The 21,971-nt window shown below is 49.7% G+C and overlaps 10 protein-coding genes across 10 annotated transcripts; 5 read left to right on the forward strand and 5 right to left on the reverse strand.

Moving 5' to 3' along the window:
* Positions 1–198: 198 nt before the first annotated feature.
* Positions 199–1,036, reverse strand: BO94DRAFT_501622 (DUF2423 domain-containing protein). The gene is made up of 3 exons (XM_025609437.1): positions 732–1,036; positions 634–672; positions 199–544 (listed from the first exon to the last, which is right to left on the reverse strand). Exons 1-3 carry the CDS (start codon positions 910–912, stop codon positions 396–398), a joined length of 369 nt encoding a protein of 122 aa, XP_025462902.1. The 5' UTR covers positions 913–1,036; the 3' UTR covers positions 199–395.
* Positions 1,037–1,183: 147 nt separating this feature from the next.
* Positions 1,184–3,760, forward strand: BO94DRAFT_539437 (Siz/PIAS RING finger protein). The gene is made up of 7 exons (XM_025612704.1): positions 1,184–1,593; positions 1,688–1,903; positions 1,969–2,040; positions 2,103–2,419; positions 2,527–2,632; positions 2,685–2,910; positions 2,972–3,760. Exons 1-7 carry the CDS (start codon positions 1,446–1,448, stop codon positions 3,483–3,485), a joined length of 1,599 nt encoding a protein of 532 aa, XP_025462903.1. The 5' UTR covers positions 1,184–1,445; the 3' UTR covers positions 3,486–3,760.
* A 142-nt stretch (positions 3,761–3,902) lies between these two features.
* Positions 3,903–5,013, forward strand: BO94DRAFT_256994 (trafficking protein particle complex subunit). The gene is made up of 4 exons (XM_025606466.1): positions 3,903–4,285; positions 4,436–4,553; positions 4,627–4,716; positions 4,789–5,013. Exons 1-4 carry the CDS (start codon positions 4,056–4,058, stop codon positions 4,918–4,920), a joined length of 570 nt encoding a protein of 189 aa, XP_025462904.1. The 5' UTR covers positions 3,903–4,055; the 3' UTR covers positions 4,921–5,013.
* A 354-nt stretch (positions 5,014–5,367) lies between these two features.
* BO94DRAFT_589918 (malate dehydrogenase) lies at positions 5,368–6,854 on the reverse strand (the record flags this gene model as incomplete). The annotated part of the gene is made up of 8 exons (XM_025615982.1): positions 5,368–5,508; positions 5,567–5,711; positions 5,766–5,850; positions 5,905–6,282; positions 6,350–6,437; positions 6,508–6,618; positions 6,708–6,739; positions 6,842–6,854. 8 exons carry the CDS (start codon positions 6,852–6,854, stop codon positions 5,368–5,370), a joined length of 993 nt encoding a protein of 330 aa, XP_025462905.1.
* A 1,330-nt stretch (positions 6,855–8,184) lies between these two features.
* BO94DRAFT_256508 (60S ribosomal protein L28) lies at positions 8,185–9,037 on the reverse strand. The gene is made up of 5 exons (XM_025606465.1): positions 8,912–9,037; positions 8,740–8,834; positions 8,654–8,677; positions 8,458–8,582; positions 8,185–8,377 (listed from the first exon to the last, which is right to left on the reverse strand). Exons 1-5 carry the CDS (start codon positions 8,952–8,954, stop codon positions 8,203–8,205), a joined length of 462 nt encoding a protein of 153 aa, XP_025462906.1. The 5' UTR covers positions 8,955–9,037; the 3' UTR covers positions 8,185–8,202.
* Positions 9,038–9,244: 207 nt separating this feature from the next.
* Positions 9,245–10,336, forward strand: BO94DRAFT_501632 (DUF2015 domain-containing protein). Its single transcript, XM_025609438.1, has 2 exons — positions 9,245–9,612; positions 9,676–10,336. Exons 1-2 carry the CDS (start codon positions 9,558–9,560, stop codon positions 9,993–9,995), a joined length of 375 nt encoding a protein of 124 aa, XP_025462907.1. The 5' UTR covers positions 9,245–9,557; the 3' UTR covers positions 9,996–10,336.
* Positions 10,238–11,940, reverse strand: BO94DRAFT_526039 (U2 snRNP complex subunit HSH49). The gene is made up of 3 exons (XM_025610340.1): positions 11,816–11,940; positions 11,383–11,758; positions 10,238–11,300 (listed from the first exon to the last, which is right to left on the reverse strand). The coding sequence occupies exons 1-3, from the start codon at positions 11,833–11,835 to the stop codon at positions 10,638–10,640; spliced, it is 1,059 nt and encodes a 352-aa protein (XP_025462908.1). The 5' UTR covers positions 11,836–11,940; the 3' UTR covers positions 10,238–10,637.
* A 293-nt stretch (positions 11,941–12,233) lies between these two features.
* On the forward strand, positions 12,234–12,650 carry BO94DRAFT_476629 (mitochondrial import receptor subunit TOM7; the record flags this gene model as incomplete). The annotated part of the gene is made up of 4 exons (XM_025608610.1): positions 12,234–12,260; positions 12,345–12,391; positions 12,456–12,484; positions 12,562–12,650. 4 exons carry the CDS (start codon positions 12,234–12,236, stop codon positions 12,648–12,650), a joined length of 192 nt encoding a protein of 63 aa, XP_025462909.1.
* Positions 12,651–12,749: 99 nt separating this feature from the next.
* BO94DRAFT_560297 (putative mitochondrial folate carrier protein Flx1) lies at positions 12,750–14,444 on the forward strand (the record flags this gene model as incomplete). The annotated part of the gene is made up of 4 exons (XM_025614142.1): positions 12,750–12,782; positions 13,237–13,402; positions 13,495–13,694; positions 13,797–14,444. 4 exons carry the CDS (start codon positions 12,750–12,752, stop codon positions 14,442–14,444), a joined length of 1,047 nt encoding a protein of 348 aa, XP_025462910.1.
* Positions 14,445–14,640: 196 nt separating this feature from the next.
* BO94DRAFT_257684 (uncharacterized protein) lies at positions 14,641–16,848 on the reverse strand. Its single transcript, XM_025606468.1, has 4 exons — positions 15,618–16,848; positions 15,504–15,557; positions 15,249–15,422; positions 14,641–15,187 (listed from the first exon to the last, which is right to left on the reverse strand). Exons 1-4 carry the CDS (start codon positions 16,380–16,382, stop codon positions 14,837–14,839), a joined length of 1,344 nt encoding a protein of 447 aa, XP_025462911.1. The 5' UTR covers positions 16,383–16,848; the 3' UTR covers positions 14,641–14,836.
* Positions 16,849–21,971: the final 5,123 nt, after the last annotated feature.

Raw genomic sequence — 21,971 nt, forward strand, 5'->3', positions numbered from 1 at the left:
TGGATAGTACACATTAGTATAGCATCAACCGTGAGCACTACTGAAATATTGCTACTTGCTTTCGTGAATCACATTGAGATTCTGTTCATTCCATGATTGATGTGTTTTCTAGGGCAAGTACTACATTTATGGTATGTAACTGGATTGGCACACTTTATCCGAGTAGCACACACGTATCATAGTAATATGTTTAAGTAACTCGGCAAACCAAAGATATATGTATGCACCAATATATTCCTTTTGTACCACACTTCCTTTTTTGGAATGGTGAGAAGCAAGGAATCAGGGTGTAGTATCTAGACCAGTATGTCAACTCTTACAATATAACGCCAAACTCCATATATGACAGAAGTTAGACTTTGCCCCCACGTATAGAGCAGAACATCTGACACTTTTCATCGCCTCTTTGAACCCCCTTTAGCTTTTGATTGGTGAGGGCGAAAGACGATAGACGAGCGACTTTTCTTCTGACGCTTTTGAATTCGTCCTGATTTGCTGGTGCGAACCTGACCACCCTTAGCAGTTATCTGATCGATGTCCATATCTGCAGTTGAGTAAGTTAGCACGTGGACGCTGGAAGTATTGAGTGGATAGTCAAGACAGAAATTTCAAGAGAAAGAGACAATTGCACACCTTCATTGGAATTCGAGATGTTGCCATCTTTTTTGTCATCTAAAATTCGCCATACTGGGTCAGTTGTAGTCTGGACTTGCCAAGCGACTGTCACATACTTGGTCCTGTGCTATCGAGTTCCATATTTGTTTTCGCCTCATTCGGTTTAGGCTGGGAAGCGAGCTCTTGTAGCTTTGCAGATAATCTCTCAGTCCTTGCATCGACAGCTGGACCGAAGACTGTGGCTCGGAGTTTGGCTCTATTGCGTTTGATAACACTGGCCCGACCGCTCTTCGCCATAATGGTTGATCGCCGAATTTGAGACAGAGAGAAAGTGATATGAAAGACAGTATCCAGAAAGATAGAACGAGGCAATTGCAAAGATCAATCTGACGTCTATTCTTGTTACAGAGAATATTGTGAAGTGGGAGATTTTTGCTTTCGTCTTTCGCCTCTATTTGCCGGCTTGCCTGGTTTCCCCCCTCCCCCCTCATCTCAATTTTTTTTTTCGGGGAAAATCTTATGTCATCACATTAGAGGCTCTTTTCACCTCCGCAATCGCCGCTGGCCTGGTTGATCGCATAAGGTAGTCAGCCATTGGCATCTAATTCACTTAGAGCTCTCTCTGACCCCGACTTAAACATAAACAGTGTTTCCGACTCAGGTTCATTCACCATATTTTCCCATCTTCACTTGCCCATCTTATCGGAGCATTGAGATGTCTTTGAACAGTGTCGCTGAGCATAGCGCAACTGTCTTGAACTATCTTTCTTCCTGAGATAACGCTCGTATGCTCATTTTGCTACTGACTAGCGGCTGTTTTGACTCTAGCCATGGCTTCTGTCGGTCAATTTTCAGATACACAAAGCCTGGTTGCTCTAGTCAAGACATTTACGAATGCGCAGCTCAAGGACATTCTAAGAAATGAGGGGCTTGCTGTCTCCGGAGTGAAGGCTTCGTTGCAGTTACGCATAATCGATTGTTCGTTATACCTGATCTTATCTTGGATTTCCCTCTCTAGACCTAGTTTAAGGGAATCGTTGTGATAGTATTAACTGCTTATGAACCACATTAGATATTGAGAGACTTAGCCAAGCAGGGCATGTTGAACAGTATGATAACTTGAGGAAATTCATCTATGCTACAGCATGCCGGCCAGTTCCTCCCTCCTCTACATCGCAATCCGTTCCCAGTCAGCTCTTTCAACCACCTCCAGTCAGTCAGCCTTTACCCACGCAGCATAGACCCCCACCTTTGAGTATACAAATGCCATCACATGGACCTACAACTGGTACCTAATCTACCCTTATGGTTCGCCCCTAACCGAGGCCAGGATGGTTTCTAACTGTCATATAGGCCGTTTGACTTTCAAAGATAGCCCTTTCTACACTGTCCTGGAGCCATTGACTTCCACATCAGAATGTAAAGGTAAGACCTTGGTAGTATGGTTCGAGTCCAGTGGGTTTCTTTCTCTCTAATCAGTTGATAAGTACGCGAACAAACTAGGGACAGTGTGGAGCTCAAAGTTGTTCTTACACCAAATGTAGCGGCTAGGCTACAGGCTGACCCAAATCTTCGGGTGATGGTGTATTGCGCTGCAGACACAGGCCTCAATCAATATACTAAGTCGGATGTCGCGTTCCCTCACCAAGTGGAACTTAAGGCGAATCTCGATGAGGTGAAAGCCAACTTGAGAGGCCTGAAGAACAAACCTGGTACAACACGGCCAGCCGATGTAACCCAATATATCCGCAAGAAGCCCGGGTATCCGAATAACATTGTTATGACTTATGCTCTTACCCAAAAGGTAAGCATCAAACTCTTCTTGATGTCCCGTTTATCATTTATGTGATTCGTTGGGTCTTTACACCCAGATGGGATGAGACTGCATGGAGCCAGGCTAACGAGATATAGCGGTTCTTCGTTCTCGTTAATCTTGTTCAGCGACATCCCGTCGAAGAGCTCGTGACCGAATTAAAAAGGAGGAAGACAATTTCGAAGGAACAGGTTTTGCGAGAAAGTATGCATCTGGTCCTATATTCATTGAATTGAGCCTGGCTAATGTCTTGCAGTGAGAAATAAAGCAGGGGACTCAGATATTGTTGCCACGTCCAGTGTTATGTCACTCAAGTGCCCTTTATCGACTCTCCGAATCGAGGTCCCTTGTCGCTCTGTTATATGCACCCATAACCAATGTTTTGACGCGTCTTCGTTTTTGCAACTCCAGGAACAAGCACCAACCTGGTCATGTCCTGTTTGTTCCAAAGCGACAAGTTTTGAGTCACTGCAAATTGACCAGTAAGGCAGAACCTACTGACATGAATCCTTTTGTATGTGTGGCATTTTTCTGATTCCATAGGTATGTCGATGACATACTTCGTTTAACCTCGTTAGACGTTGAACAAGTCATTATAGAACCAGATGGCCGATGGACTAGCCCCAACCATGAAGACTCTGCAAAAGCGGGCGGGTTCACCCCAACAACAGATGACGATGACGATGACGAGTTGATAGAGATTACGGAACCCGGAGTTACGCCCATCAAACAAGAGTCTCTTTCAGCTCCAACTTTCCTAGTTCACCGGACTCCTACACAGTCACGAGAGCCCTCAGCGACATCATCAGCAGCTCATTTATCGACGAACAAGCGCAATGTTGCCCAGGTGATCGATCTTACGGGAAGTGATGAGGATGACGATACCCCAATCAGGCCCGCCAAGCGGCCAGCGTTTAATTCAGTGAGCCGACCCTCACTTAGGCATGACTTTTCCAACTCATACAATGGAGGTTCTATAAACGGGGGCCTCCCATTATCAAGCCAGCATAGTTCTGAATACCCTAGCCAGGCCAGTTACGATGCATCGAATTATTGAAGCATATTTGCACGGTGTCAGGCGCGTTCTGTTTCGTGGGCATATTCACTGCGCAGATTTATTGGGAGCGTTGGACAAGCACATTATGGAATACAGGTTTTACTTTCAATATCTGTGGCTGGTAGGACTTAGAACAAACATTCCTTGTTCTAGGAATACGCTGTGCTCCTTATGTACTCATTGGCCTTGGACCTGATATTCGTATTCTATCTGCTTAGAAGAGCCTATTTAGACAGTAGAGAAGTCCGATCTGGGCTATAAAAGTCGAGTTATGCCTCTACAAATACTCCGCACGTTCTGTCGTAAAGGCCTACTGTAATAAAATGTGTTGTGTGTAATCAAATCCCGGACACACGTTATGCCTCAGGGCTTACTCCGCAAGACCTACTACGTACGTCTGGGACGGGAGGGGGACCCCCGGGCCGGCTTGGCTGGCTTACCCCGAGCCGCATAATCTCCGCGAATCGACTGGGGACAAGGCGTAATATACTGTCGCCAATCGATTTATGCCATATTAATTGCATATCAAGCTACCACGTGTTAGACGAGCACTTCGGAACGACCTTTGCGATGTCTTTCGATACACCGGCTTCACCTCTCAATCCTTCGGATCCTCATGCACGGCTCCTCGGCGCCTCATGTCTTGATTTCCTGCTGATAGAGCTCGTTCCCATGGCGGAGCGCATGGCAAAAGAACTTGCCTCAGAGGACAAGCTACCGGATGACGAGGAAATTCGGGAAACTACATATTTCCGCCTCGAAACTCTGGGTTACAGGGTTGGACAAGGACTCGCAGAACGGTACGCACGATATCTTTAATACCTGGTATCCCACAATCAGTATGCTGGAGGGTGTTCGAGAGCATAAAAGGCACTGGAATCTTGCACATGCTGCTGATTGTGAAGATTTATGGCTAACATATTCAACCGAATCGTCGTCGGCTGGAGCAGATTCTCCCGAGACCGCCCTCGATTTGCAGATAACCTGGATATCATCAAATTCCTGTGCAAGGATCTATGGACGGTTCTTTTCAAGAAACAGGTGGATAATTTGAAGACAAATCACCGGGTAGGGGCTCATTGCGCTTCCGACCGCTCTGAATTCGCAGTTCGAGGGAAAAGGCTAATACCTCAACTGTCAGGGTGTGTATGTCTTGACGGACAACTCTTTTCGACCGTTTGCAAGAATGAGTACGTCTGTTCGGAGTGAAGCGGTATCCATGGCTCAAGCGGTATGGCCATACCAGACATGCTTATCCACTGTGTCAACTCTTCGTGCCCTAACTTTCTTGCGTCTATTGTAGTATCTATGGTTTCCATGCGGTGTCATTCGCGGTGCTCTATCGAATTTAGGCATTACAACTACCGTTCAAGCGGAGTCTGCTGAGCTTCCAGGCGCAACCTTCCAAATCAAAACCGTCAACCCTAAGCCCTGAACGTGCATAGCTCTAAGTATTTTGGGAAATCAACTGGTATAATTTACGTTCACTACCGAGAACTTGAGCGACAACTACAACACTCAACATCCCCGGGAGTTCTGATGGGGCTGCATCTATCATCAACGGATTGCTGAATAAGTCTACAAACCCTGAAGCACAGGCATAAAGAATACATGGTTATTTCATTTATGCAACGTCACTCGTATCCCGAAGTCAAAGTCCTCGGTCAGAGCAATCCATCGGCAATCGTTCTTTCGTCTGCAGTCACATACTTCAAAGCCTATCTCTCCGGGACAACAATGATTAGCAAGGCTCCTTCCATGTCCGTGAACATATGATGGAACCACCGAAAAGTATTTCCTCGGTGGCAACAAAATGGGTGATATGTCAATATCACACATTGATGCTTGGGAATCCTGTGACTCATGACTGGGGTGGGCGTGTTTACTTGGGTGGAGGGTTCTTGATGAAATCGACGCCCTTTTCGATATTAACCTTCAAGTCCTTGGTACAGGTCTGAATGAGCTCCTGCTCCTTTTCGGTCACGCCATCGAGGATGTTGATAGCTTTCTCGGCCCCGTTGGTCTGTATAGGGCGTCAGAACGATGCTAGAATATCACAGATCATATGTTGAATAACTTACGCCAAGTTCTACAAGAGTAGAGAAGAATTCAAGACCAGTGGCCTTGGCGATCTCCTCACCGCCAGTGATGCCGGGAAGGTAGACAAAGGTGGGCTCGACGATACCCGATTCGCCTTTGGAAGCCTTGATGACACTCTGAGCAAATCTTGGGACGGGTTAGCTATGACACTTGATTTTTGATAGCACGAGAATTTCAAACCTGAAGCCAGCGTAGGCCATGGATAGGGTCGCGGACCCGGTACCATCCTTGGCCTTGACAACCTCATCTCCACCGAATTGAACGCCTGTAAGGCTCTTAGTGGATAGTTTATCGTTAGGGGGCGGCACAAACTACTCACGGTTGACCAACGCATCATACTTGTCTGCGGGAACCTGGAAAGCAGGGGTAGCCTTGCTGAAGAGGGGAACAATAGTCGCGCCCGAGTGGCCACCGACAACTGGGATTTGCACTGTAGACGGGTCATTTTGACCAGAGTATTCCTGGGTGAAGGTCTCTGCGCGGACGACATCCAAGGTGGTTACACCAAAGAGACGCTTGGGGTCAAAGACGCCAGCGGCCTTGAGCACCTCTGCAGCGATGGGGACAGTCGAGTTGACAGGGTTTGAAATGATTAAAACAAATGCTTTGGGGGAGTGCTCAGCAATACCCTTGACCAAGTCGCGCACAATGCCGGCGTTAACCCTGAAAAGGTCATCACGAGTCATTCCTGGCTTGCCTATTTGCCAGAGCCTTGTCAACCAGGAGCACTTAAAGTTCCCAGGGGGCCAAGGAGCTGTACTCACGGGGGATTCCGGCGGGGATGACAACAATGTCAGCACCAGTCAAGGCGTGCTTCAATCCATCGTCCTTGGGAAGATATCCAGAAATTTTCTGGCAAGGAAGTCAGCAAAGGGATGAATGTTTGGGAACGAGATGGCTTTGATAGACGACCCACACATACAGCAACAGAGGAGATGTGGGAAAGGTCGGCAGCGACACCAGGTGTGTTGACAACATCGTAAAGTGCAAGGTCATCCACCAAGGGGCACGCCTTCAACAGGAGAGATAAAGGCTGCACAATCAGAGAGACATGGTTAGTAAAGTGACCGGATGTGACTGGGCTGTATTGTGGCCTGATAGGAACCGATAAGGGGCACGAACCTGGCCAATGCCACCAGATGCACCAAGAACAACTAACAAAATGGATTAGTCCCACTGTTCGGGAGAATGTTGGGGTTCTCCTTGGTGTAGGAAGCGGGGTCAGGGTGCATGTAGGTGCCTGGAAAACTACTCACCTGCTTTAACCATTGTGGAAATTTAAGTTCGCTCTAGATGGTGACGAATCTATACACGACAGTGAAGACAGGAACCCGGTGTTAGCGGAAGGCAACAGATGGAGGGGAGAGGGGAGAGGTGTGAGAGGGTACAGGAAAATCAGCTGGGAGGGAAAGAAAGGTGGACGGGGGGGGGCTCACCTAAAAACCCAGGAGGGGGGAAGGAGGGGTTGTTGGAGGAGGGGGCGGGGTGCTGTGGTACGGTGAACAGGTCTGGGCAAGTGGCAGCCGCCTCAGCACAGGGATTAGGAAGGATCGGAGGTCATGCGGGGGCTAGTACATACAATATCCGGTTGAAAACGAGCCAGTAGTGAGGATTGGAACAGTGACAGACAATGTTGGTGATCGTACCTCATACCTACACCAAGGGCAAGGGGAAAGCTCAGGGTTATTATATACTATAGTCAGTCCTACGGGAACCGGACGGATGATCACATGTGGGGGGTTCCATGAAGCTGTCTGCTCAGTCTAGTCTAGACCAACCGGGGAACTCCCAAGGCTGCCCTTCCATAACAAGAACCCCAAGGACGGCTGAGAAGCATGACAGTGACCCGGTAACAGCTGTCATTGGTCCTTATAAGGCTCAAGCAGACTTCTGCTCCATCATCACCATCATGATCATAGTCAAAATACCCATCCTCATGCCCGTCACCAAAGTTTCCGACGAGACTGGGGGATCCAACTGCCAAGCGCAGGCCATTTTTCCCCCGCTGTCCAGATGTCCTATCTTTGCGTGTTGGACCTAGAAGCCGAATTGTTGCCTCCGGGTTCATTCCTCGGATATAGCCCTCATATGTTCCCCTGGATTCCGGTAATTCTCGTTTGCCCCTAAATTTGGAGAACTCATAGTCGAGGGATATTCCGGTTCAGCCGTTGATCCACCAAGGTTTCGGGAAAAGGCGGATACCAGGGTTGTCTTACGGCAACTACACGGTAGGGAACTGCTTACGACACCGGTTCTACATCTTGTTTCGGCCCGACAGGCGGCAGTAAACCTCCAACGTTCTTACAGGCACACCAACATGGCCGGAGATATCACAGGCAATCACAAGCGGAAGGCTGTTTGTTTTCCCATTCACCACGTTGCTACCGCTATTGCTCGGATGAAGGTTGGTAAATCTTCCCTTCCCCCGTGTTTGAATTTCCCGGTATTTTTTATTGTTTCCATTCCGAATGGCCTGGCCGGACAACGATGTCCCCGTGGTAGCAGTATTGCTAAATTACATAGATGTTACCGCCTTTGGCCAGCACGGCGCTATTCTGGTCATCCCGACCGGCTCTCGTGACATCATGCCTCCTAGCCCTTCCTGAGATGTTGGAATTTACTCCGACTTCTCCTCGGCCTTCCTGGCCTGAGCACCGCGGGGCTTCTGGGGAGGAGTCTCCTTCTTGGGCTTCTGGGAGCGGCGGATGGCGCTCACACGGGCGACAGCGCTCTCACGAACATCGGCACGGTAGCCGTTCTTCGCAGTCTTGTCGGCAACACCCTTGTAGATCCTATGCAAAACTTACAGTCAGAAAACCGTGGCGCGCCCGTGACGGGCATCCCAGGATGCCAACTGATCATAATGACTTACTTGCGGGTGGAGGCGTTAGGGCCATAAGTCACGCTAACGACGTTCTTCGCGGGCTGCTGAGGGTTGCTGGGCTTCTTGGAGATAACAACAACGCCGCCGTTCTCGGTGGCCTGGACACCAACCGCCTATTGTTGCAACGTTAAACATCCAGTTTCTGATAGCAGATATTCCATGGCATGAGCCGCGGGTTGATTACCTTGGTGTTGGCATAGCCGGCGTACTAGATACAATTTAAGTTAGTACGGGAAAGCAGGATCATTACCATCATTTCTGCGCTCCTACCTTGAAAGAGTGCTTGTTCTCCAAGTTCAGGGGGTCACGGGAGAACTGGGAGCCACCGCCGCTGTTACGCTTGACCAGAAAAGCATTCTGGGTGCCTGTTCAGGTAGTCGTACATTAGCCGGAGAGGAGGATGCGCGAAACGGCTCCTAGGGGTGAATGGATAGTGACGTACGGGTGAGCTGCCAGATGAGGTCGCTGGAAACGTTGGTGGCCATTTTGAAGGTCTTTCGAAGCTGGGTGGGGGATGAGGACAGATCGAATCGTCGCAAGTCCGGTCGGTATATACCAGCTACTACTTAATAGCCCTTAGGAGGTTGTGTGTGCCAATGCCAAGAATGGCAACGCTGGGAGCCTCGCTAAGCAGGCCGCTTTAGGAATAGGCTAGTTTTCCAGCGTTCGTTCGCTGCCTAATAATTCTGCCTGAGGACGAGGGCATCGAACGAGTAATATTAGATAGTAGCCAAGGCCCAAATCCGTCCGCCCCTATCTTAGTAGGTAGTAACTGTTTAGTTCCAGCCGCCTTGCACGGTTGACCCACTTCCGTCTTCCGCGCCCTTCCACCTACCTATGCCTACCTACTTACATAGTACGTAGGGGCGTGCGGTCTACTATTATTATTGTTGTCTAAATGTCCTTTGTATAGCTGGCTGTGGCACAACGCCTGCCAGCCACGAATCTGTGTATCATATTTTTGGAGATAGAAGTCTCCATCGCTTTGAGAACGTCTGGTCCGGATCTGCGCGGCGCAACTCGTTCAACACTCATCTAGCGATCCCGCAGCTGTCCGCTTGCCAACCCGCCGATAATTCTCATTGACCATGGCTTCCTATCTTCTCTACTTCCTGACGTTATCGGTTGTTGTATGTGGCACGGGTATGTCTGGCTGCCAACACATAAAGCCTGCACGTCGTCCAGACCCTTCTGACCTGCCTACAGCGCTCTATCTCACCCGTTTTCGATGGCTACATTTAGTCACAGTCCCCGATTACATTTACCATCGTCTCCCCTCCACTTTTGCTGGCGATGTCGAAGCTGGATTGACATCTTCAGAGTTCGACATCTCTGCCAATATCACCGAGGGCGACACTAGGGCGGGATTGGATGATCAGGCCAAACGCGAGATCCTGCGAATCATGAAACGGCAAAAGGTCGATTTCAATGAAGCCCGTCGGATTTATATTCAGCAACGTTTTTCCAAAAACAACATTGGTCCTGACGGCCGACCCAGGGACCCAAAATTTGTGTCATTCTCATAGGCGATCACATTTGCGTTGCAGTCGCTTGATCGTACCTTTTGCTTTATTCCGTCTTAACATCTCAACAAGTACAAACATCCACTTACACTGCCCTTCGTGGGGACTTTGGGCTCCCTGGCTGCGCGTAGATTTCCCTCACCATTGTCTTCGGGTTCTCTTCGGCCTCCCCACCTTAGATTTACTTGGTATATTGTCTTAGTCGGACCCTTGACGGCGTGAATCTACGTTGGCAATAAACCCTCGATTGTCATTATATGAGTATTTGAATCAGTATAGCGTCCACTTTCACTTAAATTGCTATCATCTACCGCGAATGAAGAGATCGAGTGCGGCAAGGCCAGATTCAATTATTGGTACGCAATCTCCTTTCTTATCGAAAGGTAAAGCCTGGACTGGCAGTTCAATTCGGCCATGTGGAACAAGCCGATATTAGTTCTCTGGTAAGCCAAGGCTCCAAAACCATTGGTTTCTAGGGCAAGATCCTTCTTCCTTTAGGGCGTTAACAGCCACTCGGTTGTTAATCGTTACATCGTGTTCGAGAAGTCATAATCCTAGGAACCAAGTGATGGGTGAAGAGGACGGCGATCTATTTCTTCTGCTCCGTCTCCTTCTGTCCATGCCGATGCATTCTACCCGGAATGCTCAGCGCCCACGCCCGTAGCCAGGTTGTTGGAATCCTGGCGGCAAAGGAGGTGCAGGGCCAGGGGTTCCTGCAGGGGCACCGAAACCTGGCGGTGCGAAACCTGGTGGAGGTGCTGCTTGAGGAAAAGAGGGTTGCGGGTTGGCACCATTGAAGCCGGGGGGAAGGAAAGACTGCGGGCCTCCATATCCAGCCTGTGAAGGCGGCGGCCGTGCCGGTAAACCAGGGGGTGGGTTTGCCAGAGATGTGGGAGGTGGAACCGGTCGGCCTGACTGCGGAGGAACGTTTTGAAAGGCCACATTCGGGGGAGGAGCCATGCCTCTTCCCATACTCAGATCCGGTGGATTGGTGCTCATTGGTCGGGAGTTGTCACCGTTGGCCATCGCGGCTGGCACCATGGGTGTCGCCGGGTTCGAGAATTGGGGCGGTAGTGGTTGGGTTGGCGGACGCACATTATGCTTGCGAGCCTGTGCAGCCAGCATGCGCTCTGCCTCATCACCGTGGCGTTCACCTTTCCCATCTTTCTTATATGCGTATTGTACCGAGACCTGCTTGTTCATAAGATACTGACCGTTCATGTTGGATATGGCAGCGTCCGAAGATTCAAAGTCAGCAAAAGACACAAACCCATAGCCCTTTGACAGGTTGTTATCATCTCGTGCGATCTAGATAGGAGTCATTGTTAGTTCATTACTAAGAAGACACGAATCCCACGACAGGCGTGGACAAGGGACGAAGGGAGCCCACCTTGGGGATATTGATTAAATTTCCAAAGCGACTGAACGTGTCATAGAGGACCTGTTCGGTAACCATAGGATCGAGGTTCCCGACAAACAGCTCCGCCCCGATTTCCACTGACTTCTGCTTATCGGCAGATGCTTTATTCACACGGATGGGCTTTCCATATAGGCGGATTCCATTCATGATCCGTGACGCGTATTCGGCGTCCTCCTCGCTGATAAATTCCACGAACCCGTAGCCTTGATGCGACTGTGTGACTCGATCTTTCGGTAGGTGAACGTTAACGATGCGCCCAGCCTGAAGCATCAGCTCCCATACCAGGCTATCTGAGACCCGTTCATCGAGATTGCCGATGTAGACAGTAGCCTCCTTGTCTTGCTCCCTAATTCGGTGATCATCAGCCCCAGCTTCTTAAGCGATACGTAAACCGAGCACCTACCAATGCCTTGCGCCGGACATGGCGCCTACGTGGTGCTCTTGAGGGCCCCCCTCGGCCGGATGCAAGCGATTGAACTTAAAGGGGTGGACAGGAGAGGTGCGATGAGTCGAAAGGAGGACGTAAGAACAAAAAAAAGAGCTGAGAAAGGTATAACTTTGGCGGGGAAAAGCACTGGGGAAAGAGAGGCCGGATGAATGATGGTTGGAGACGAGTCTAGTTTATCGGCGGAGCTTTTACTGATCCAACTTTAGCCCCGGAAAACTTTGAGCTTCACCTCCCCCAATCTTCCCGTTACTCCCCGTCACTCCCTGTCAACCCTTCCATTTCCGCTTTTCTCACCAAATACTTCCCGGCACCAGCAAAAGGGACCTTTGCTACTCACACCTTCTTCAACTGTACACAAGTATTTACCGGCAGTATGGTCCAGTTCTCCGAGGAAACCAAGGTGAGTCCAGAAGCCTGATCGCCATGTGCTACTCAACTATATCGTGAGTTGGCTTAGTTATACTAATGGATGTCCCTTCCCCAGGAGCGCATCTCCAAGATCGTCGACGTCTCCAGAGTTGCTATTCACTAGTGAGTCGCCATTCATTCATCTTAGCGATGTTCTGGCCAAAACTGACGGTTGTCTTTGTTCAAGTGGATACCTGCCCTTAATTGTCTATCTGGGTACGTATATTGAAGCCCTCTGGGGGATTCGTTTGGGTTTGTGATGCTACCTCTGTTGCTAACTCGAAGGTAAACAGGTTACACCTACAGTGAACCCAAGCCATCTTTGTTCAAGTACGAGCGACTGCTCCCTGCCGACGCCTTCCCGATGATTGCGGCTCGCTAATTCTACGTATAGGCTGTTTTCGCCGCTCGCATAAAGGAATGAGTCGCGTTAGGATAACTTGGCAATGAACGTCTACCTTCCAGGCATGGTCGATGCTTGATGTCGCGGTTCGCGGTCCATTCAGGCCGAAGTGTCTGTATGCCGAAACGATAGCAGGACCCGAATCCTTTTCCCCTCTCACTTTAGGTTGTTGATGTCGACAGATAGAAGTCCACATCGATGAACATGTACTTTTAAACTACGATCAGCCTTCGTCATGTTTTGTATTGTTCAACGTGAATAGTTTCATTTCCATCTTTGGGTCCAGGGTAGGGCCGAGGGAAAGTGATGAATTGGAAGGGTTTCCGACCTGCATTATCGTCAACAACGTAGGCTCAGCCATAGCACTTTGAACCAGGCTCTTTCATCCTTGTAAGGTGTCGTTGTAGGCGGGTGCAATCGTGATTCAGCCATCCGTTCCCTGCTGGAGCTTTGGCGCGCTTCGGCCCGCCAAGCGCAATCGAATCGTCTCTTGCTTAGCTCGAGCCCAAATCTCTAGCTAAGGAATTTAATCCGGACCTCTCCTCCCCCCGATATCCCCGGTTAGAACTCCAAACCCTGCAAGCGGTGCATTATAGGAGGACTCGAAGGGTTCATGACTGGCAAGGATGGCTTGTCTTCGTCCTTTGTGGAGACCGTAGCGGGATTCACAGCAGGAATCGTTTCGACGCTCTGCCTGCATCCGCTGGATCTGATCAAGACTCGGCTTCAAGGTTCGTCTCCCTGGCTTTTTAGGCGTGGGCGGGTCAGTTTTCGATCTTGCAGTTCAGACCATAACTAATGCGCATCCTGTCGTGTCTCCTAGTCGACCGATTGTCCTCTTCGCGAGTCGGTGGTTCAGTCCCGGTAGTTCGCGAGATCTTTCAGAATGAGGGCGGCCTCAAAGCCTTCTACCGAGGTCTGACGCCCAACATAGTCGGGAATTCCACCAGTTGGGCACTGTACTTCTTGTGCTACAGCAACATCAAGGGCGCAATGCGCACCTGGCGCGGTTCTCAAGAACAGGTCCTCACCTCGGCCGACTTTTTCCTAGCCTCAGGATCTGCAGGTACGCCAGGAAGCGAACCCGCAATGTCTTTTTTTTTTCTTTCTTTTTTACGAGTTTAGGGGGCGGAAAATGAACTAACCCCGGAATGTTTAGGTATGCTGACATCCATGCTAACCAACCCGATCTGGGTGATCAAGACGCGCATGTTGTCAACGGGATCCCAAAGTCCCGGGGCATACGCGTCGTTCACGACGGGGGCGAAGGAGATATTCCGATCGGAGGGTATTTCGGGTTTCTATCGGGGGCTGGTTCCCGCACTCTTTGGAGTCAGCCATGGCGCGCTTCAATTCATGGCGTACGAGCAATTGAAGCTGCACCGCGCCCGGATGTCTCCGGCTGAGACGACGACTATTGGGATCCGACGTGGCGTTGATGGGAGTCATGGGTCATCAGATTCGCGTTCGTCAGGGATGCGGGAGCTGGGGAACGTGGACCTATTCGTGATCTCGAGCTTGTCCAAACTATTTGCCGGATGTGTTACCTACCCGTATCAGGTGTTGCGGTCTCGCTTGCAGACCTATGATGCCCACCTCGTGTATTCGGGCGTCCGGGATGCTGTTTCTCAGATCTGGGCCAGGGAAGGCGCCACGGGTTTCTACAAAGGTCTAGGCCCCAATTTGCTGCGAGTATTACCCAGCACGTGGGTCACCTTCCTGGTCTATGAGAACACCAGGGCGTATCTACCAGGGTTGCTGGCCAGTCTTTGATAGGGTGCGAATATGCCTCCGTCAGCTGGTGTAAATACCTGTTTCATATCTCTCTTATCACTGCCTGTTGGTGGTATCTACGGTGTAGCATTGATCATGTCATAAATACTATGGGCGCTGGAATGCCATGTAGAGTAGCCTAGTTAGGCTGAGATATACTAATAGGCTTTATTCTGATCCAGGTATATATTTCTGAGGACACGCTGATGTACACAAGGGGAGTCTGCAAGCCGAACGATAACGGTTGGGGAGTCCCTCATCCAGGTTAACTCCTTTTCCAACGTGAGATGCTGATGATATGAAATAAAGAAACGAAGCTGGTATCGTGAGAACAATCAAACACAATGAAATGCGGGACACGAGGGTACGAGACTTTGGAAAGCTTGGGTGTGTCAATGAGCTTGCCGCTCAATAAAGTATGGTTCCGCATCTTCCTCTTCGCTGCTGGAACCTCCGTTGTAGATGGAGGCGTCTTCATAACTGGCTCGGCGCAACTTGTCATCGTTACTGCTGAGAGGCTGGATCCGTCTGCGGGAGTCGGAGCCATGGTCTGACCGAGAAGTAGGCGAGATTCTGCGATCCTTTCCGCGGCCCTTAATCCCCTTGTTGCTATTCTTATACAGTGTGGCAAAGTATTCCCAAAGCTTTCTGTCTTGGGGGCTCATGTGTTCTCCCTCTGTTACCTGGGAGAATCTTAATGTTAGATTTCGTAGGGTTGTGGCGTGGAACTTGTTCTGGTGTGACTGTCCCACAAGTCAGCTCCGAAGTGATTGGCTTCAGGATTGGTGAATGGTGTCTCCGCACCTTCAGGTTTCCAAGCTGGGTAAACTGCTTCCCACAGTCATCCAAAAGACAAGTGAATGGTTTGGCGTGTTGATGAGTGATTTTATGGGCCCGGACATTGCCTCGCTGAGCGAATCGTTTCTGACATATATCACAGGAAAATGGTTTCTCCCCTGTATGGCGACGTTGATGGGTCTAAACATCAAGTTTCTCCGTTAGACATCTATAACCATCTTTCGATGTTGCCCATGCTTCTGCTAGGGAAGGCCGGCTTACCTTCAAATTCCCCAACTGAGAGAAGCGCTGTCCACAGGAAGGCTCTTTGCATATCTTATCATGAGAAAGTCAGCGCTAATCTAACCCTCCTGAAAGGATCCTGGTAACACTTACAAAGGGCTTGTCTCCCGTGTGAGCCCTCATGTGGATATCCAGATGAGTCTTCTGCGCAAAGCTCTTGCCACAATGCGGCAGAGTGCACGCATACTTGCGTTTCTTGCCCGGTCGCGACGGGGCCTCTTCGACCATGACAGTGCAGCGGGGGGTTGTCACCGGTATTGAATAGCTCTGAGTATAACCATTACTTCCCCCGTGGGTCAATTGTTGAAGTGGTGGCAAAGACTGCACTCCTGGGGGCTGAGTACCGGTCTTAGCCTGGATTGCCTTCATCAAAATATCCACCTCTGTCGAGAACTCAACCTCGGTGGTAGAGGAGCCTTTCCCCTGTGCAGCCGCTCCGTTGATAGATTGCTGAGCTCCCGGAGGTTGTTGTGAGCTAGTATTGTGTTCAATCTTGGTCAAAGGGTCTCTGGCTACTCGATTGACGGCATTCTTAGCCGGCCGGATATCGGGGATTTGCTGGATAGATGGTGGCTCAGAGGATAGGCGAACTGGCTGATGATGAAGCGGTTGCTGACCAGCTACAAAGTAGTGTTGGTAACCCGGATGGTGATGGTGATGGTGATGATGGTGGTTGAGAGTGTGCCCGAAGCCGTACGCAGCTGATGAGGATTGGTGAAACGGTAATGGAAACGGAGCAGTCGGGTTGGTATAGAAAGAAAAGTTATGGCCGACATTCGAGTTCATCATTCGACGAGGCGCAACAGCCCCGACGGGATGGCCGGGAAATTCGTATGACACTGGTTCTGCAGTCTCCATCTTGACGAACGCAATGAAGAATCCCTGGGCCTGCGTTTGCTCCGATCTCGTGCTTCGATACGCCTTTATCTCTTGCTGGGGCTATTGCAAGCGGTTGGAGTGCTTTGCGTTCCCAAGACAGAGAGAGCGAAATGGCCGATGAAGGGAACAAGACCCCTCCTGCTACCTTGTCTCAGTCATCCATCTACAATACCTCAAGATAGTCCGTGGAGTAATCCTACTGACTGGAAAACTGACACTCACTCGGTTTTGGAAATCCTGGGGCTCGGGTTGATTGCTGGGAAAAGCGCAATCAGCTGCTTAAGACGAAGCAAAGAAGTAAAGAAGCAAACAGGCCGGGAACAAGCAAATAAGATATAAGGCCCCAGGTCAAGATCAAGATCAAGATCTCAAAAAGCAAACATTGACACCAGGAATGGCTCGAGCTCCCCACAAGCTGGGCGTGCCCCTGGAGAAAGGACGAGACTGGGTCTGGATGTATATAAGATCTTGAGTAGGGCAAGGACGAAGAGTGGAGAGAGACAATGGATTGTGGCCGACAGTCGCAACGAGGAGGGCTATGACATTGATTTTGACAATGGGGGATCACCAATAAGCAAATATACGGCTTGATTCTTCAGGCTTTCTTCTGGGTTAAGATTATTCGGCTTTTTGATTTTGTTTTTCTTTTTTCTTTTCTGATTTGTCCGGGCCGCCTGAGTTCCCTCTTTATTTTTTTGGTTTAGATTTTTCTTTTTTGTTTTGTGAAAAAAAAGGGAAAGCAGAAGAGTAATAATAGATTGCCATGGGTTTCTGGACCCTCCCTTGAAGATTGAGGCCGGTGATCTAGAACTAGATATACATCGCTACCCACCCACCTCCCTTTTCGGTGTCCCAGAGCAGTGGAAGCAGCGGGGTGACCAGTGACAGGGATGTTGCCTGCTAGTTGGTACCTAGCTGAAGGCTTGTACAGACCAGAATAGGATAGGTAGGCAGTAGCTGAGGCATGGGGGGTTATGATTATGAGGGTTATGGGGTGGAGGTATGTATGACCGGGTATGGATGTATGTATCAATTATATGGACGTATTTCCGTATGGATGTACGACGGGACTGTCCTGTCATGGAGGTATTGATCTCGGTCTAGGAAACCAAAAAAAAAAAAAAACATTCCGGAAAAGAAAAGGGGGAGGCAAGGTCATTCAATGACGAGACCTGATGGATCAAAGAAAGAGAAAATCCAAAATCATGATTGGGAATAAGGAACTAGAGTCTGCAGTATAATTTGCGCGCGGTAAGACTACCGTCATCCTCAATGAGCATGCCCCCCCCCCCTCCCCGGCCACCGAAATTTAGGCGAATGCATCCCAACCAGCTCCACTGTCTAGCCTCGCTCTGGGATTGATAGGGACGGAGCTGAATGCAATTTTTCTGAATTGCTGTTGCCCCAGATACCTCCCCCAGCCCCAAGCCACCTGGCAAAGGGCTGACACATCTTACTTGGGTCCCGCGAAGTTTCTTTCTGTCCCTTTCTGCTAATCATGCAATGGGGCTCGTAAATTACTAGTCTCATCGACAATCATCTTGAGGTGCATACCATTACCTTGTAATAGGAGCCAAGTCGCTTTTTCGTACAGAGGACTCCCCTAAGAACCTAGTACTAGAGGATGGGGCCCGGGGGGATCCTTGATCGGGGTCCACCTACTTAGTATTCTAGGACTTTAGCCCAATCGCGGAACGCCTAGCGACGTTTCGATCGGGCTGACAATCACGCACCCACATGGACGGTACGGAAGGAGTACTAGTGATGCTATCCCGACTATACCATCCTCTGTCTAGATTCCAGACAGAACTGAAGTGTATCTAGTAGTACAGAGTAGTTGGCCAGAATCTACTAGGTAGGTAAGGCACCAGGGTCAACCGGTACCGGTTGAGAACATCGGGATCCCTAATCAGCAGTAATCAGCAGCAAACCGGATAAGCATGGCGAGGCAACCATAGAGCTGGCAAAACCGCCACATTTCGATAGGAGAAATAAAACAGCAGGCTTCCATAAGCATGAAAAATGCAAGCCCGTAATTGACCACCCGCACCCACGAGTAGTCATATCATCTGACCCAAGACAATGGACCAGGGCATGAACCCCGACTAATTGAAGAGTGAGTGGAGTGTGGGCTTTTTCTGACACCTGTTAGATAGAGCTGATGTAGTACCTGACTAGTACTCCGAGTCCGAACCCGATGATCGTCAGACTCGTTGCTAGCAGCTGGCCAGTGACTTGGGATGGGACCAAGGTAGGGGGTAGTGTATCATCCTGTTTACTCAGCTGCTATGCTGCTTGAACGCAGCTCCGTTACCGTTCTCGTATTATTTCATTATGCCATCCAGCTAGCTAGTTACTAGTGAAACAACCAGGATACCCTCGTCATCTACGCAGGCACCTGAGCTGTTGGGATCGATTTCAGCAAATCGGGGTTGGTTTCATACCGGACAGCCTTGCCGGCCGAAGGATCATCGTCGTCACCTGGATGAATGGGCCTCGTTGCCCATGGGGCTCATCAATGGATCCGTGGGCAACGATAGCCACTAACCGGCCCTAAGGCTACTCAAACCTTAGTCAGGGCTCCAAGGTCATCCGAGAAATGAACGGGGCATGTTCGGACTACATAAGCACCGCACCCTGCAGCGAACTAAGGGAGATTGGAAGATACAGTCTGTCAAGTGTCAATTCTTATACGCGGCGTGGGGTCTCCGCGGCTTCAAGAACATGGAAGCCTACCCCATCCTACCACAGCTCGGCGCAGGAGCGGGCAGTAATTTTCATTCTCAATGCTGGTTCGCTGCAGGGGCACCCGAGAACTCCGACGACATGGCCGTAGAGATACTAAGCAGGCTTTGGAGCTGGCTGAGCTGAATCGCACGCCGGTTACCTCAGAATAAAACGCCATCGACCCTCCTTGGCTTGCGGCTCTAGGCTAATTTTGCTTTCAGCAACAAGTTTGGGCGAATTTCTGTGTACGATGGGATTGTCTAACTTGCTACTGCATACTGCAGTGGATTAACGGAAAAAGTGGTTTCCATTCAGCCCGGCAGCTGGCAGTAGGCGTGTACGGAGTATGGATGCGGGAAAGGAGACGAGGGAAAATTACCTCCGTACTTCTGGTCAAGCGAAAAGCATGACAGGGTTCGCCCGGCAGAGCTACACAACGGACCGCTCGCGGGCGATCAATAGTGTAGCAAATCCCGGTCGCCCATTTGTTGACAAGCTCCCCACCTCCTTGGCGTATATGTGCCTCACTCTCGCAAGTCGCAACAGCCGCGACTGGCGACTTGGAAATCCCAACAGGGTCTCCCTCTGTACAACCAACAGGCCTCGGTTGTCTTCAGTTGGCCGCCAGAGAATTTGGCGAATGGTATAAAAATGATGGGAAAAATAAAAAGCTTTCCACAGCGCCCACGATCACAGTTGGGCTGCCTCACCCATGTCTTGGCCAGAACAAACTGCAACCTCAGGTCTTTCTTGCCTTATTAGTACCTCCGCCATTGATGACTCCACTTTGACTCTTTTATTAGCACTAGACGATGCAGCCTCCGATCTCTCATGAATTTCTGCTCCGTCCTACACAGGTGGACAAATGTAGTCTTTACCCCTGAAAAAAGTGGGTTTATCTCCATATTGAAACATGCAAGACTTTGACCAGGCTGGGCGCTGATGGTGAACACACGAACAGTTGAAATAGGTATCATCAGCATTTGGTTAAACTTTCCATTGCTGACTTGGAATGTTGGTTACGGCTCTAAGCTATCTGCCTTATTGCTTTCGTGAAGGTTCTGCTTCATTTTTTTTTTGCCTTTCTTGCCTTGGTCCAGGCAAACTTAGTATGAGGGTAAAGCTCAGAGCATGCTTTATGTAGGTACTACTATGTAAGTAGGTAACCAAGGGACCCGCGTACTTACTTACGCGCCATACTACTTAGTGCAGGCTGTGGAGTGAGAGTGCCTGACGTATCTACTAGGTACTACTAGCTTGGCCAGTGCGCGGTAATTCATACGAGATTGTATCCCACATCCAGAATGGAATTGTTCCAAAAGTCCGAAGATGATAGACCGTAGCCAATGAGGGTCGTTTTTCGCTTGACTGTGTAACTTCGGGATTCTGTCATGACTGGATCCTAACATTCCACTGATCAGGTTTTGCAGAGCAAGCCCCGCTGTTATTAGTCGAGTTAGAGCTAGATGCGTACCAAGGGAAAAAAAAATTCAGAGAATTCTCTTCCCTATAGGATGCATCAGCCTGTCGTATAACCGGTACTCGGTGGATCAAGAGAAGAATATAGGTAAAAAAAATTAAACAAAGGTTGCTACTCCGTAGATCACTCGAGTTGAGTGCATCGATCTAAAGGCAGGAAGGGAGAAATGTGAACCGGGTACGCATGATGATAATTATGCCAGATGGAGGCTTTCGTGGCCAAGTGAGGGAAATGTACTCCGTACCCATTTCTCCTTTTCTGTCAGTTTCTGTGACGGGCCGGGCCTTCATCTCGGAACCGCTCAAACTCAACCATGACCCATGGATCTCACACAAATTGGTAAACTCTATGGTTGAAGCCCGCCTCCAACCTCTTAGGGTCGTACTAAATCTTTGGGGGCGGACCTCGCGTATTACCTATCTCAGTCTAGGAACTTGAGGAGCCTTTCCTACATCCGTGCCAGAGTTGAACTGTGCTCATCCACTTAGTGGGATGCCGGTGCAAAGTACGAAATATATGTGCCATCGCCGGGCTCATCGATCGTGGACGGCGACCACTGCGCTCCCGACATTGTGGGCCAGCCTGGCTGGAAGCCAAGGATCCTCTAGCGAGGATCTATTGGATCGACTTACATACAGTACCTTACTGCACGGGCTGTGGCCTGTAGGTACCGTTCAGACGTCAGACGTCAGACAGCCAGACACACATAAGTACATACATTATATGTACAATACACACATACATAAGTAAGCATATCTGTGGATTCGGATAGGTTTGAAAACTAGACCACCTCCGTCACGTCCTCGGATCGGACCATGGGGGCTTACCTGCACATTCGCAGGCGGCGGCTGATCCGCAACGATCGGGGCCTCAAACATGGGATCTAAACGAGATAGAAAGGCAGGCAGATGTATCACATCCGCGGTTTCACGCGATGTCAGGAGGGAAAAAAGAAGGCAGAAGCTGTGACATCATAGGTACACCACCAGGTGGCCTACACGTATGGGATTCTCTGTCAATTTTGGAAACCCGGCATTGCTGTCTGTGTTACGCAGTCACTGCTGCTTTACAGGTGAGTATCCCCGTCATGTCTCGTCATCTTGAATGATGGTTCATGCATAGTCTGCACGAATGTACAATGGCGATACATATTGATTGTGCGAACACAGCAGCTTGACTTGGATCCGTCTAGTACCTACGGTACACCTAGCTAGTTGAGTCTGGGCTAATCCAGATTGAGCTATCTGACTAGAAGGTATCCAGTACTATCTACTCCGTATATCATCTCTGATCCCGAGTGTGTGTGCACTGGATTACCCATAGTCGATATTGCGAACCAATTGTTATCGGTGATAGTGACA

Source organism: Aspergillus sclerotioniger, assembly GCF_003184525.1.
Source record: "Aspergillus sclerotioniger CBS 115572 chromosome Unknown BO94scaffold_36, whole genome shotgun sequence".
NCBI classification, from domain to species: domain Eukaryota; kingdom Fungi; phylum Ascomycota; class Eurotiomycetes; order Eurotiales; family Aspergillaceae; genus Aspergillus; species Aspergillus sclerotioniger.